We start from the raw sequence: 17,024 nt of genomic DNA on the forward strand, positions 1-17,024 counted from the left end.
AAGATGGCCTTGAAATGCCATGGGTTTCTCCAGGTCTCCTGCCGTACCTTCAGCAGGAGACCGGCAGAAGCATCCCAGGAAAATGGCTGAAAATGGTCATTTACACCACTTCCCTGTGGGCTATGCTGGAGTCACAGTGAGAAACCAGGAGAAACCCTGTGGAATTCAGAGCCAGTGTTTTCTTTGAAGTATAAAATCTCTGCTGTGACTCTAATGTTATTGTGGCTCTCCCTCCGCCTGCCTGCTTTATTCAAGGAAATTGCAGCATTGGGGTTTAAACAGTGGAATATTTGTGAAAATGATGTGCTACCAATCTTGCTGTAAAATCTCAATGTTGCAAATCAACAAAATGTGATGTTAACCCCTTTCACTCAAATCTCCAAACTCTGAGCCAGATCTTCAATCAAATCATTCTTTTCACAATGTGCAAAATTTGAGATGGTGTTGCGTTTGTTCAGGATCCAATTGATGCAGGAATTGACCGAGAACTGAAATCTTTACGATAAATTGTGGGGCAGAATTAAGTGTGTTGCTGGTACTCATTTGACGCAGACAAGCTTATCTTGGGCCTAGTTTTGGATACAGGTTGCTATTTTCAGTTATTGGTGCAATGATACAAGGCTGTACATGTTGGAAGTTTTCTTTGAGAAGGAAAATAGACGTTCAAAATTTGAAGTTGCAAAGTTTTGCCTACGGGCACAGATCAGAGATTTCTGTCTGGTTATTAAAATCAGTGGCTGGAACATTGGCAGTAATAAAAATTGGGCTTGCTGACCTCGACACCCAGTTCTTCCATTGAACGAGATTTTGCACTGGGAACAAAGTGTCTCAATTTTAGGGCTTCATGGTGTTAATACCCAGGACTGATTGCAACTGCATTACAAGGATTCAAATTTATTTTTCTGTAATGTATTTCTTGCTAGAAGCTGGGACATTTTACTTATGTGATTGTGTGTTAACCATCAAGTACTATGGGCTGGAAGTTAGGTTGATGGTTTTTTGAGGCGTAAATGTCAGGCGGTGGATATATTTGATGCCGGAAAATAGTTTGCGTCGGCAGCCAAAAAATTGAGCAGCTGTGCCCTGACAGTGGAGTGGAAGCGTTTCCACACTTATCTTAGGGCGTTAGGCCGGGTCAGCAACTGAATATCCTGTGCTAAAGAACCGGCTTTGTAGCACCCCAAGAGAGGCCTCCCTGAAACAAAAAAAAAAATCAAAACAAAAAACGCACAAAACATTCTCTATATATTAGTCACCCCAAATAAATTTAACTCGAAAAAAGATTTTTTAAAAAACAATCACACTTACCTCATGTAGTCATTCCTTCCCTCACTGTCGCTGGGACAGCTCTGCACACCAGCTTTCTCTGGCGGTCTCACTACGGGGCGCTACGGGTTCAGTGCAAAACAAATTTTTAAAGCGGATTGATACCGTGGACGTTGTACACCGGCGAGATGCTCCCGGGCGTTACTCCTCTGCACCGCCGGTCCCGGCACACTGAAGTTGCCGAGCAGCGCGAATGCCAGTGCTCGCGGCTGCCAACCCTTTACCACCCCTGTTCCGACCTTCGCGAGGGGTGTTATCGCAGCAAATTTCCAGCCCTGTGAGTCAGACATAGTAGGGACCAGATACAGAGTTAGCTTCCCCTGCTCTATCCAGCAAAGCGCCTAGATAGTGAGTAGTGACACATTCAACTGTGCAGGACATCCTCTTGGAACCACTCAATAACCATACTTTCCAACAGGGTTACTAAATAGTGACCAGGAACCATTGTTGGCTTAGAGGTTCTGAGACAGTTGTAATACTGCACAGCTACCCTGGCTGAGATCAGATAATTCTGTGCAGACTTGGAATCTGGTTTAGAATAAAACCAGACATTACCAGCTAGTTCATCAAAGGATTTCCAACAATGTGTCTTAGTCCTGATCTCTGACGAGCATCCTCTACTGCGGCAGAGTAACTCTTTTTCCCCTGCTTTCACACCACCCAACTTTATGGTAATTCTGAGCAAGATTGCTAATTTATGGTACTTTCGTGCCTTTCCGTCATTGTTCAGAGGTTTATATGTAACCTTTAGGGCTGCTGACCAGGGGTCGTACGGCTCTTTGTTGGCCGGCGCAGACATGATGGGCTGTAAATTTCTATGTTTCTACTGTCTCTCATCAGGTTCAGTTTGCAGTTGATAAGCAGGAAATGGTATGTGTTATCTACAGTTAAATACCATTGATGTTCTCCAAGACTGACGCTAATACTCATTTTTCTTTACAGTGTAGCTCTTGCAATATACTACCACATCAGAAACAGGTATGTTGGTATTCTAAAGCTATTCATTTGAACTATTACTGGCACCATATTAACTGCCTATTCACAGATCAATCTCACTATCTCTGCTCTTTTTTTCCCCCAGAGATTCAGATGGACGTATGTTGTTAGATATATTTGACGAGAAGCTCCACCCCTTGTCGGTAAGTATCTTTTGGTCTATTTTTACTCTTGTGTTGAATAAGGTCAAATTTGGGGATAAGTAAGATGTAAGGTTGTACCCACAACTCCCCAAGATAGTGATAGTAACATCCAGATGAAGGGATAACAGGAACTGCCCAACAGAGACGAACAATAAATTGGCTTGGCTCTCTTGCATGGAGTTCTGCTTTTCACATCCCCCAAACCAGGAAGCCATTCCTCTGTGGTTTCAGACCTTCACCATCTCCCAGTACCACACACCTGATTAGAGCGTAATTGATGGTGTTTCGGGGTCCTGGCCAATCAACCCTTTCACTCATAAGTTCAGAGAGATTCAACTTGACCCTTATTGGTGGCAGGGATTGTACTTTATTCACAATAAGCGAAAGTTGATACTCTACAGTATCTGAGCAGTAATTAACAAGGCACAGTAATGTGTTATGCCCTGGGTAGAGGTCGCGATCTCCACATGACTAGCCCCGCTAGCCCGTGCTCCAGACTCCACCATCCATCAGTGTGACACTCAAGACCGTACCTTCTTTGAGTCAGATGGTCCCAAGCCCCTGACCAAATGCCTCTACACTCTTTGAATATAAGAAGATAAGAAATGGGAGTAGGAGTAGGTCACCTGGCCCTTTGAGCCTGCTGTGCCATTCAGTAAGATCATAGCTGATCTGATCTTGGCCTCAACTCCACGTTCCTGCCCTCTCCCAAAAACGCTTGACTCCCTTATTGTCTTCTTATACTTTCTTTACACTGCAAAGTTTGTGGGGTCCTGTTAACCCAATCACCTGCTTACACCCAATTTCCAATGTCCAATTGCAAGGATGTCACGTACCCAATGTCCCCCGCCTGTCCAGGCCAGGTCATCATCTATTGTTCACTTCAGGAGCCCTTTTATCAGCTTGTTACTATGCCAATGGCAGTGCTTAGCTTAAACGAGATGTGGCATCCTTGGTAATTAGCTATCTCGGCTGAGGCTGAAGCTCTCAAACCTCACGGCTAGCAATCCCTCATCCATTTTGATGAAGAAGCCAGACTTAACCTCATCAACTTTGATGACCTCTTATCTCTTTTGGAGAATCTAGCTTGCCTTTTTCCAGACGAGCTAGATTCTACTATGTCTCCAACCAGACTACCCAGGGCATTTCACAATGGGGTCAAAGGTATAATTACCGACGGATCATCATTCACTGTACAACAATTACATAATGAAATCTTTAACCACAATTCATAACCATTCATTAGTCTTTGTTAGTTAGCAGACAGAATCCGGAAATGGAGATTTCCCAGGATTCTCACATTGAGCACAAGTACGCAACCCGCTCCATCTCAGCCAATGATATAACCGAGACATCGTACAAAGGTGTGAGTGGAACGCATCAGCTGACGCCCTCCTTTCCCCCTATCCTGGATGGCTAGAAACTCGCTCACTCTAAGAGCAAAACATGAATCCTACTACACTGCAAGAACCGATTCACCTAATTATGTCATCAATACATTATTTCAGTGAAATTAGGAGTTTTCTAGATGCCTCAGTGAAATTAGGAGTTTTCTAGATGCCTCAGTAGGTAAGTGCCCTGCTGACTGTTGGAAGGATAGGCGTACTGACGTCAGTGTTCTCTCTCTGGGTCAACATCCCGCGCATCGAGGCATTGATCACGCTCGATCAGCGCTGATGGACGGGCCACATTGTTCGTATGCTTGATACAAGACTCCTGAAAATAGCCCTCTACGAGCTCCATCACAGCAAGCGAGCCCCAGGAGGGTAGAGAAAATGCTTCAAAGATGCCCTCGAAGTCTCCTTGAAAACTCCCTGGCCCAAGACCGCTTAAAGTGGAGGAGAAGCATCCGAGAAGGCGCCGAACACTTTGAATCACTTCTGCACACGGAAGCCAAGTACAAACAGCGGAAGGAGCATATGAGAAATCAAGCACCCCACCCACCCGTCCCTTCAACCACCACCTGCCCCACCTGTGACAGAGACTGTCGACCCTGCATAGGAGTCATTAGTCACCTTAGAACTCATATTAGTGTCGACTCCGGGGGACTGCCTAAGAAGTAGATCACAGTCATAAAAAAATAGAAAGTCCCTTTTTTTTTTTAGTTTTGAGTTACACTAGGGATTTTATTGTTAATAACCCTGAATTAATGAATGGTTAACCAGTCATCCTTATGGAAGTGCTTTCAGGTGAATGTTGGGCAAGGACAGGATTGGGCACGAACTGTGATACCTACCCCGCACCTCCCATGCTGACTCCTTCCATCTAGTTTCTATCTAGACAAAATTAGAGAACTTCCAGTGGGACCATAATCCATCACGAATCGGCAACATTAGGAGAAGCGGTATTAGGGCAGGAAACGAACCTGGAGGAGGTTCATCATATCTGTTTGAAACATATTTGTATCGTGCAAGAAGCATTAAAATACAATACTATGTAGTTTACATATGTTTATGATCAAAGTTAACAAAGATATGAAACTTGTGCAAAATGACATAGACAGGTTAAGTGAGTGGGAAAACATTTGGCAGATGGAGTATAATGTTGGAGAGTGTGAGGTCATGCACTTTGGCAGAAAAAAATCAAAGAACAAGTTATTATTTGAATGGAGAAAGATTGCAAAGTGCCGCAGTACAGCGGGACCTGGGGGTACTTGTGCATGAAACACAAAAGGATAGTATGCAGGTACAGCAAGTGATCAGGAAGGCCAATGGAATCTTGACCTTTATTGCAAAGGGGATGGAGTATAAAAGCAGGGAAGACTTGCTACAGCTGTACAGTGTATTGGTGAGGCCACACCTGGAATACTGCGTGCAATTTTGGTTTCTATATTTACGAAAGGATATACTTGCTTTGGATGCAGTTCAGAGAAGGTTCACGAGGTTGATTCCAGAGATGAGGGGGTTGACTTATGAGGAAAGGTTGAGTAGGTTGGGCCTCTACTCATTGGAATTTAGAAGAATGAGGTGTGATCTTATTGAAACGTATAAGATTATGAGGGGGCTTGACAAGGTGGATGCAGAGAGGATGTTTCCGCTGATGGGGGGGAAACTACAACTAAAGGCCATGATCTTAGAATAAGGGGCCGCCCGTTTAAAACTGAGATGAGGAGAAATTTCTTCTGAGGGTTGTAAATCTGTGGAATTCGCTGTCTCAGAGAGCTATGGAAGCTGGGACATTGAATAAATTTAAGACAGAAATAGACAGTTTCTTAAACGATAGGGGGTTATGGGGAGCGGGCAGGGAATTGGAGCTGAGTCCATGATCAGATCAGCCATGGTCTTATTGAATGGCTTAGCAGGCTTGAGGGGGCCGTATGGCCTACTCCTGTTCCGATTTCTTATGTTCTTATGAACTGCATATAAATTCTGCTCTTTTTTGGGAGAGGATAAGACAAGTGAGGAGAATGTAGGCATTAAGTAAAGATGAGCAGCCAATTAAAAATCTGTACCCAACATAATCCATCTTAAACTAATGTTTGCAATGTGGATGTTGGAAAAACATTTCTTTGTATTATACTACATATGGTTAACATATTGGTTATGACTCAGGTCAAAAACATTTGGACCAAGATTGATGTCTGTGGAGATCCTTACTGAAATACATAACGCTGCTACACCAGTACTTAAAAATATGCCATTCCATCTATATATGGTTATATAAACAAATTCTACAACTGTACCAGCAGTGTAAAATTTAGCAAAAATGAATTGACCTCACATTTAAGAAAAGGAAAAAGTTAAGCACTCGTTAGTCCTGGGTCGCATGAGATTAGATTGGCATTTGTACAGCTGAGTATTAATTTTGGCCCTTGCAGGGCAGGTTAAGGTGCTTGAGCAATTTATTTTAAGGACTAGTGCCAATATTTATCAAGAGTCATTCATGTGGATAACAACAACTGGTATTTATATAGCATCTTTAACTTAGTAAAACGCAGTCACTGCAGCCATTCAGAGCTGTGATATGCACATAGATTTTTGAGATTGTAACTAGCAGGGTAGATAAAGGGAGAACCAATGGATGTAGTGTACAGGGATTTTCAGAAAGCATTCAAGAGGTTATTACACAAAATTAGGGCTCATGGGATTGGGGGCAATATATTACCATGGATTGAGGATTGGTTAATGGACAGAAAACAGAGAGCAGGAATAAAATGGTCATTTTCGGCTTGGCAGGCTATAGCTATATACTAGTTATATAGGGCCTTGGTGAGACCACGCCTGGAGTACTGTGTACAATTTTGGTCTCCTTACCTAAGGAAGGATATACTTGCCTTAGAGGGAGTGCAACGAAGGTTCACCAGATTGATTCCTGGGATAGGGGGATTGTTCTATGAGGGAAGACTGTGGAGACGAGGCCTATATTCCCTAGAATTTAGAAGAATGAGAAGTGATCTTATTGGAAGATATAAAATTCTTTACATGGCTTGATAGGGTAGATGCAGGAAGGATATTTCCCCTGACAGGGGAATCTAGAACTAGGGGTTGGCCATTTAGGACTAAGATGAGGAGAAACTTCTTCACTCAGAGGGTGGTGAATCTTTGGAATTCTCTATCCCAGAGGGCTGTGGATGCTCAGTCGTGAGTATATTCAAAACAGAGATTGATAGATTTTTGGATATTAACGGAATCAGGAGATATGGGGATAGTGCAGCAAAGTGGAGTTGAGGTGGAAGATCAACCATGATCTTATTGAATTGAGGAGCAGGCTCGAAAGGCTGAATGACCTACTCCTGCTCCTATTTCTTATGTTCTTATAACAATTCCTTTTCTTTTGACAAAGAAAACCGAAATGCCAGCAGACTATGACCGACACGATCCAGAACAGAAACAGATTTATCGTTTTGTTCGAACGTTATTCAGTGCAGCCCAGCTCACTGCAGAATGTGCTATTGTCACATTGGTAAGTATGTACTGAATGCTATTCAGCCTCATAAATTTATTTGATATTTAGTCTTGCTGTTGACCAACTAATTGACTGACATACATTGCAACAGAAAGCAAAGGGTAAATATTCACAGTGGCAGAAGGTGGGTAGTGCTGGGAACACTGCTGTTCACAATTTATATTAATGATTATATATTCATAATTTATATTAACGATTTAGACTTTGGAATCAAAAACACAGTTTCTGGATTTGTCGATGATACCAGGTGGGGGGGATGGTCGGTGCTGGAGAGGATTGCAATGAATTGCAGGGGGACACTGGTGCACTTGCGGAATGGGCATAAAGTTGGCAAATTAATTTCAAGATCGATAAATGTGAGGTATTACATTTTGGTAACGTTTCCAGTGGCGGCAGCTGGTGAGCGACCTGCAGGGGACTTGCCGATTGGTGCGTGGCAATGCAGCCGCATACCTTGGGGTGAAGATTGGTCCCAGCCCTGTTGATGCGCAATCCGTCCATCTTGTACAGCTCCCTCCTGCCCCAGAACTGTTCCCAATGCCCCATGATGTGGCCCTGAGAGTGGTCCAGAGATTGCTGCCTTTGAGCTTCTGCTCTTTAACCTGTCCCCTAGCTCCTGAAAATCTGTCTATAGGACCGCAACCCTTTTCCTAATAATAACTTTGATTTATATAGCACCTTTACCATAGTAAAACGTCCCAAGGTGCTTCACAGCAGTGTTATAAGACAAAACAAATAAATTTGACACTGAGCCACAAAAGACGAAATTAAGGCAGGTGACCAAAAGTTTGTTTAAAGAGGTAGGATTTAAGGAGCGTCTTAAAGGAGGAAAGAGAGGTAGAGAGGTTTAGGGAGGGAGTTCCAGAGCTGAGGGCCCAGGCAGCTGAAGGCATGACCACCGATGCCACGTTTTTTTTCCTACCTATATCACTGGTTCCAAAATGGTCCACGACTTCTGGTTGTTCCCCCTTCCCCATGCAAAATGTTCTGCACTCGATCAGTGATGCCCTTTACCCTGGCATCAGGGAGGCAACACACCGTGCGAGCATCACGCTGGCAGGACCTGCCGATTGGTGCGTGCCAATGCAGCCGCACATCTTAGGGGGAAGATTGATCCCAGCCCTGTTGATGCGCAACCCATCCATCTTGTGCAGCTCCCTCCTGCCCCAGAACTGGTCCCAATGCCCGTCTATCCCCCTGACTATTGAATCCCTTATAACCACTGCATTTTTACACTTCACGGACAATGCAGTCCTTTCCCCCATGGTACCATGGATGTGCTCTAGACTGCACTCCCCCGAGGCGTCGTCACCCTCATCAGTATTCAACACTGAAAACCGGTTTGCGAGTGCCACATTCCCGGAGGATTTCCACACTGCCGACCACCTCCTACCCTGTCAGATGGCCATCCACTTGCTATCCTCCTGAACTCTCTGTAGTTGCAGGGTGACCACCTCCTGGAACGTGCGCTCCAGGAGATTCGCAGCCTCCTGTATGCCTTGTGCTGACTCCAGCTGCTCCTCAAGCTCAGAAAACTTGTGCTCAAGTCCGAGCAACTGGAGGCACTTGCTGCACACGTTATCCAGGGCACAGAGCATCATGGAGTTCCTACATGCACAGGAATTGGTGGCAACGGGTCTCAGCTAGCCCATCCTTTTGCTTCAACGTCTATCTACTTACATTATATGAATATTTTAATGTATTTTTCTGCTTTTAATTTAGTATCCCCTTATTCCTATTTATTATTTATGCATACCAGATTCTTATTTAATTAATGTTGGTATCATCTACTTAATCAATTTTAATTTTATCTCCTTAGATCTAATTCATTACTGATTAATTATACATTTACTTATTTACTGTTGCCTCTTGGTTTAAATTACATCCCCCCTCTCACCAAATTCCCGTTTAACAAGCCACTCAATTTAACAGATTTACCCCGCTCTCACCAAGCTCTGTACTGAAAGCTTTTTTGAAAGGACAGACTGTTCTAAATCATCTTCACTCAGAATTGGGTCAAAATTAGAATATTTTATTTTTCCAACTTTAGCCCACTTGGAGCACATTTTTTGATGTCTGTGAAGCATAGGACAATCACAGGCATGCCTCACAACATCTCTCACCGATTGTGTACTGTCCACAAAACAATAAAACCGGCATCATAACATTATTCAATGACATCAAGGGATATTTTTCTATCAGGCAGTCAGTTCTGTTTTTAGAACAGGTTGTTAGTTGTCGAGAATGAATTGAGATTTGTGTCTTTTAACACATTCGGTTAAAATAGAACACTTACAAGCATGTGTTTGGCGATGTGCATGATGCATGCGATAGTTACGAATAGCCTGTAGAAAGTATCTGGAGAGTGTGGCAGATGTCACTGGGTAAATGAATACTAGTGCTGAATGATTTGGGGAGTCCATTTTATCCTGTAAGTACTAATAAAACATTGAAACAGGCTGAATTATGTCTTTCCGCAGAGCTCTGCAGCTTTCCAAAATATGCACTCTGCTTATTTTTCTCGAATGTCTAGAAAAATATTTCTCTTTGTCAATAATGATACAGTAGAATTGGTCAAAACTGTGTAGCCAGAGCATAGTTTTCTTTTATTTTATCCCAGCTTTATCTCTTGATTTTTCTGCCCTTGTATTAGGCTTCCATACTGCATTCTTGCAGATAGGAGAAAAATCGAGTCCGCTATCCAGGCCTCGCCGCCTCTTATTTGATTATTTCTTGGGAAAAAATGAATGTATAGGACCACAAAAGATCATTGCCGTCCATCTAGCTAGTTTCAATATCTAGGAAATATCACGATACTTCCCATATGCCTTTGTCAAATGTTTCTTTGTGTACTCCGACAGCTCATCCAGTTTGCCTATGCAATGGCCGCCTACTGCCTCCCTTGGCAGTCCATTCCATGTACTCACCATCCTTTACATAAAGTAGTTCAATCTAAATTGTCTTTTCATCCTCTCTTCTAAGTTTGAGGCTACACCCTCGTGTGGAATCTGTGCCTGTGTTGAATATATTGGCCCGGATTTTGAGGTAGAAATAACCTTGAGGGTAGCAGTGCTCACTGTTATTAAGAAGCAAATTGGACCGCAATTTCTGCCGTCCGTACTTGCATAGTTAAACGCAGAAATCAGGAAGTCCAATTTTCCCCGCTCCTCCAGAGGCTTCGCTCTTAACAGTTTCTCACCAAGAGACTCTGCATTCAAACACATGAAAGACGGGATGTTGGGGCACTTACCCGCTAGATACCCACTAAACATGCCAAAAAAATTTAGGGCTTATCCATTCATGTGTAATTTAATTTTTAGCAGTGTGATAAGTCTTAATTACTGCCAAACAACCTCTCTGGCACTGAAAATTCACTTTCACAAGTGTGACCTTCCATTCCTTCAGATTTTTATATTGTTGGAAATTAGAAAAAATAAAAATAAAAAAAATATTTTTATTTACTTTTTCTTTCTGGCCCTTTTATCTCTATCTCTCTCTTAATCCCATCTTTCTTTCCCTATCTTTATTTTGCTTTCTGTATATGATTTTAACATTGAATTAAATATTCCAACTTCACTTCCTGGTTTAGAGTCTGCGTGCCTCAGTAAGAATTCTTCAGTCATATTGATTTGAGGAGACACGCTGTTGCTTGCCCTGTTACTGCAGGTCCCAGATCACCTGCAGAACGCAGCATGCTGTTTTGCCTCTTTAATTACTGCAAGTTACAGTGCAAAAGCCCATAGAAAGTCTATGGGCATGTGTAAGTGCAGTGAATCCTGAGTGCCACTGACTGCAAAATAGAAACATAGAAAATAGGAAAAGGCCATTCGGCCCTTCGAGCCTGCACTGCCATTCAATGAGTTCATGGCTGAACATGCAACTTCAGTACCCCATTCCTGCTTTCTCGCCATACCCCTTGATCCCCCTAGTAGTAAGGACTACATCTAACTCATTTTTGAATATATTCAATGAATTAGCCTCAACAACCTCCTGTGGTAGAGAATTCCACAGGTTCACCACTCTCTGGGTGAAGAAGTTTCTCCTTATCTCGGTCCTAAATAGCTTACCCCTTATCCTTCGACTGTGACCCCTGGTTCTGGACTTCCCCAACATTGGGAACATTCTTCCTGCATCTAACCTGTCTAAACCCGTCAGAATTTTAAATGTTTCTATGAGATCCCCTCTCATTCTTCTGAACTCCAGTGAATACAAGCCCAGTTGATCCAGTCTTTCTTGATATGTCAGTCCTGCCATCCCGGGAATCAGTCTGGTGAACCTTCGCTGCACTCCCTCAATAGCAAGAATGTCCTTCCTCAAGTTAGGAGACCAAAACTGTACACAATACTCCAGGTGTGGCCTCACCAAGGCCCTGTACAACTGTAGTAACACCTCCCTGCCCCTGTACTCAAATCCCCTCGCTATGAAAGCCAACATGCCATTTGCTTTCTTAACCACCTGCTGTACCTACATGCCAACCTTCAATGACTGATGTACCATGACACCCAGGTCTCGTTGCACCTCCCCTTTTCCTCATCTGTCACCATTCAGATAATAGTCAAAGGGGTTGGCATGGGCCGAAAAGCAGTTGCCGCGCACGGTGATGACGTCATCGCCGTGTGCGCTACTGCCCGGATCAAAAACTATGGGGTGTGGCGCAAAGCCGTTTGCGTCACCGCCATTCCGGGGGCATTTCCGGGTGGATTGCTTCCGCCGCCTGCCCCCAGGCGAACAGTCGGGAGGCGCTAACGGGCCTCACGGAAAGGTGCAATTTCGGCCCCTATTTTTTTTTTACAAAACATTTTGCATGTTGTGAATAACTGATGCTGTGGTAACACAGCATCAATCAATCAGCTGGTCCTGCTTCCTCTGTCTTGGCTCAGAATCAGGATCTTTGTTATATCTGTCACTATCTGCTGTGCTTGTCCCTGAACCGTGTGCTACATGTAAACTGGGGTCAGACTGCTGAAGTACTAGTGTTTGAAGATAGTGCAACTGCCGAAGATCCATTGAGGCTTCTGCCAGCCTTATAAAATATATATTTCTTCATATATTTGGGCTGCTATCACATAAATGCAGCGATTTATGTTAATAGAATTGTAATGTTTGTGATTCAATGAGCAACACTGCAAAATGAAATCAAACTGCTATTAACTAAAATGTGCGAGCAGAACTAGCTTAGAGCTTGAAAAGGGTTTTTAGTTAACAGGGAAATTATAGTGTCAGTATTTGCCTCTAAGCCAAGTCCCAGATACCTGTTCCGTGTTTTTTACTTCTTTTATTGCTTTGCATGAATATTCCCATTTACAGGGCTTCTCTGCTTAGTCTCAGCTCGGCTTAGTTTCGATCACTCTCACTTCTGAGTCAGAAGATTGTGGGTTGAAGCCTCACTTCTGATTTAAGCATATAATCTAAACCGATACTGTAACAACAACAACAATTTGTGTTAAATGTTGTAAAACATCCCAAGGAACGCAATCTTACAAAATTTGACACTGATCCACGTAAAGAGATGGTAGGAAAATGAGGTTCAAAGAGGTAGGTTTTAAGGAGGCGAGTGAGGGAGAGGTTTAGGGAAGCAATTTCAGAGCTTAGAACCGAGGCAGCTGAATTTATGGTTGTCCGTGGTGGGGAGATGGAAATCAGAGATGTGCAAGGGGCAGAATTGAAGGAAAACTGTGATCTCAGCGGTTTGTAGGGCTGGAGGAGATGAGAGATTGGGATTTCAGTGCAGTATGGGGAAAGTGCTGCATTGTTGGAAGTGCTGTATTTTGGCTGAGTGTACAGACTTACTCAGTCCTGTGGTGGTATTTGAAGAGGAGCAATGAGATCTCCCAGTGTTCAGGCCAACTCCCTCAACCCACACCACCAAAAGCACACCAACTCTTCATCTTTTTACTGTTTGTGGGACCTTGCTGTGTGTAATTTGATTGCTGCATTTGCCGACATAACGATAATAACAACTTTTTTTTTTAAAGTAATGCATTGATTGCAAAGTGCTTTGATGCATCCAGAATATGTGATAAAAGTGCCAAATATATGCATTGCTTTCTTTCTTTTCTGCTCCATTTCAGCAGCTAAATAGTAGAGTGGATGCACTGGGTTGATGGAAGCCCAGGGAATCCCGTGTTTTCTCTGGAGTTTTAGCACTTGTCCTGCAGTCACTGATTGAGAAAATACGATGGCTGCTGCTGCCGCTGAAATTTATACAGGCCTCTATGGAATAAAATGAATGCTTGTCAGGCAAATTGGTGACTTTTTTTATTAAGTAACTGGGACTTAACTAAGGGGAAGTATTTACCGTTCCTAATGCCTACTAAACTCTATTAGACATGGCAGGGCTTGAGACTGACTCTTTTTATTAATTATTTGTTTTTCATTTTGTACAATTTAGCTACGTAGTCTTTTACCCAGTGCATAGAAAGAGGTTGTACAATAACTCTTGTTTCAAGGCCCAGTCTAATTGCTCAGAACTCCCATTTGCATTCTCCAGGGAGAGACGAATCTGTGAACTAGAATCACTGATCTTGTTTTGTCTGTGTTCGCTTTGAATTTAAAATGTTTTATTAATGGAATAGCCAACCTTTCTTAAAGTGAGTCTGCAATGGGGACACTTCAGACATCACAGGGTAATAAAAAAAGGTAGTTACAGAGATTGTGTATGCGCTGGTATTAATCTTCCAGAATTCTGTAGATTCTAGAACAGTCCCCAAAGATTAGAAGATAGCAAACATAAATCCTGCTATTTAAGAAATGAGGAAGAGAAAAAATGGGGAACTATAGACCAATTATCCTGTACAGTAGTAAGCTGTGATATCTTCACAGAGCACAAGCACACACAGCTTCCAACATGGCAGGCAGCTCTCTCTCGGAAGTCTCTGGAAATCTGCCTGGTTCTGTTTATTATTAACCCTACACTTGCAGTACACAATACGTCCACATCCACAGTGTGGCGCTACAAGCATTACAAGCTTACAGACATTACACTTCTCCCTCCTTAATGAAGAAGCCATCATAACAAACATCATACATAACTTTCATGTTTATACATGACACAGGATATATTTTTTTCCATATTTACAAATACGAGCAGACACTCGTACTCTGTGCTTCTCTAGCCGTTTGAGGACTTCATTCAATGTTATTATGAATTTGCCTAGTTGGTGCTGAAATTAGTATGTCATCCAAATAACATAGTACCCCTTCAGTACCTTGCAAAATCTGGTTCATCCCCCCTTGGAATATGGCAGGGGCAGAAAACACTCCAAACAGTAGCCTATTAAATTGATATAGGCCTAGATGAGTATTTATAGTCAAACATGACTTGGACTCCTCATCTAGTTCAAGCTGTAAGTAGGCATTCGTAAGATCCAGTTTTGAGAAGATCTGACCACCTGTCAGTGTTGTGAACAAATCTTCTATATTCGGCAATGTATTGGGGACATTACCCTCGAGAACCTGGTTTACGGTTACTTTATAATCACCACACAATCTTACCTTACCATCGGACTTAGGTACAACAACAATGGGTGTAGCCCACTTTACATCGATCTATCTTACAAATAATGTTCTCCGTCTCTAGTCTTTTGAGTTCTTGCTCAACTTTCTCTGAGTGCATATAGTAAACCGATTTAGCGTCCTTCTGTACCCTGACACTTGCCTTGAAGCCTTGGATCGGACTGCCCATTTGGCAGAACACCTTCGGATATTTCTTAATAATCTCATCCGTTGATGAAAATCTCGCTTCCACACAGAAAATCTTACTCCAATCCAGCTTCAGTGAGCTCAACCAATTTCTTCCTAGTAAAGCAGACTTGTCTCCTTTCACTACTATTAGAGGCAAGTTCTGAAATTCATCTTTATATTTTACCGGTACGGTGATACGACCTACCACAGGAATTTTCTCTCCCGAGTAGCCTCGCAGCTCTATCTTGGATTTCTCCAGTTGAAATCACGTAATTTGTCGTGATACAGTGACTCCAGTATTACACTCACGGATGCACCCATGTCAATTTCCATTGGTATCTTGAATCCCGCAACATCTATGTGGATTTTGATGCTTTCCGAATCGCTGTCCGTTAACCTCGTGCTCCTGATGACGTGTAACTCTAACATCTCCTCGTCCTGGTGGTGTTCTTCCATGCTATGTAGTCTCTTGGGATTTCTACTCATAGCTTTGAAAGCTGGTTTACCCTTCAGTCGACATGCCTTCACAAGATGCCCAGTCTTTCTGCAGAAGAAACACTCTGCCTTCATGTATGGACAACTTTGAGCAATGTGTTGTCACCTATAACATGACTTCGACGCTCTGTTAGAATTTCCAGTTTCTGGGACTTTGAACCCCCACTGTCTTTTACTTTGAACTTGCAGGTGACTTACTTCGGTTGACTGACGACCGTAATTATTATTTAATTCACGGGAAATTTTCGGCCATGCCCATCGACCTCGCTGCCTGACGAGCAATTTCAAAAGTCAAGTCATCCGTCGTCAATAACTTCCTTCTGATTGCATCATTTTTCACCCCACAAACAAAACGATCCCGTAATGCTCGGTTTTGAAAGTTTCTAAAATTACAGTGCATCGATAGCTTTTTTTAATGCTACGATGTAATCGCTGATACTTTCATCAGCCTTTTGATTCCGAATCCCGAAACGATAGCTTTCAGCAATTTCTAACGGTTTGGGGTTATTGTGTTGCTCCAGCTTCGTTAAAATCTCTTTAAGCGTTGTGTCCTTTGGCTCGTCAGGCACAAGCAGATTTACAAGGGTTTCGTACAATGCTGTATCCGCCTCCGGTAAGAAGATCGCTTTCTTACGTTCCAACACAGCCCGGTTTTGAACTGCATTGTCTGGAACTTCGATTATGTTATTTGCAGTGAAATACATTTCTAGCCGATCCATGAACGCTTTAAAACGTTCCCAGTCGTGTCTATATCCCCCCCAAATGTCTGATTACACCTGCCATTTTAATCTCTCGCTGTTCACACCGTGTGCTGTATTTTACCTTGGATTTTTGTAGCTTTTTCCAAAGACAGAAACTTCCAAAGTCTCTCTGTCGGCTGGCTGAATCCTTCCCCAACAAAATTTAAGCTTTAAATCATCCGAAAAATCCCATCTCGCTGCCAAATGTGATATATTCACAGAGCACAAGCACATATAGCTTCCAACATGGCAGGCAGCTCTCTCTTGGAAGCCTCCGGAAATCTGCCTGGTTCTGTTTATTATTAACCCTGCACTTGCAGTACACAATACGTCCACATCCACAGTGTGGAGCTACAAACTTTACAAGCTTACATACATTACATAGGCAAAATGCTAAAATCTATTATTAGGGATGTGGTAACAGGGCATTCAGAAAATCATAATATGATTGCACAGAGTCAACATGGTTTTATGAAAGGGAAATTGTGTTTGACAATTCTGTTGGGAGTTTTTTTGAAAATGTAACGAGTAGGATGGATAAAGGATAAAGGATGTAGTGTATTTGGATTTTCAAAACGGATTTGATAAGATGCCACACAAGAGATTATTGCACAAAATTAGGACTCATGGTATTTTGGGTAGTATATTAGCATGGATTGAGAATTGGTTCATGGACAGAAAACAGAGTAGGAATAAACAGTACCTTTTCGGGTTGGCAGGCTGTAACTAGCGGAGT

The 17,024-nt window shown here is 42.7% G+C and overlaps 1 protein-coding gene across 1 annotated transcript in view; it reads left to right on the forward strand.

Moving 5' to 3' along the window:
- ccny (cyclin Y) overlaps nt 1-17,024 on the forward strand; it is a 256,269-nt gene that overhangs the window by 224,521 nt on the left and 14,724 nt on the right. The window contains exons 5-7 of the mRNA XM_070880090.1: nt 2,269-2,304; nt 2,408-2,465; nt 7,248-7,367. Of these exons, the coding sequence (XP_070736191.1) occupies nt 2,269-2,304; nt 2,408-2,465; nt 7,248-7,367 (214 nt within the window). The remainder of the gene's footprint in view (nt 1-2,268; nt 2,305-2,407; nt 2,466-7,247; nt 7,368-17,024) is intronic.

The sequence above is a fragment of the Pristiophorus japonicus genome, chromosome 5 (assembly GCF_044704955.1).
Source record: "Pristiophorus japonicus isolate sPriJap1 chromosome 5, sPriJap1.hap1, whole genome shotgun sequence".
Taxonomy (NCBI): Eukaryota; Metazoa; Chordata; class Chondrichthyes; family Pristiophoridae; genus Pristiophorus; species Pristiophorus japonicus.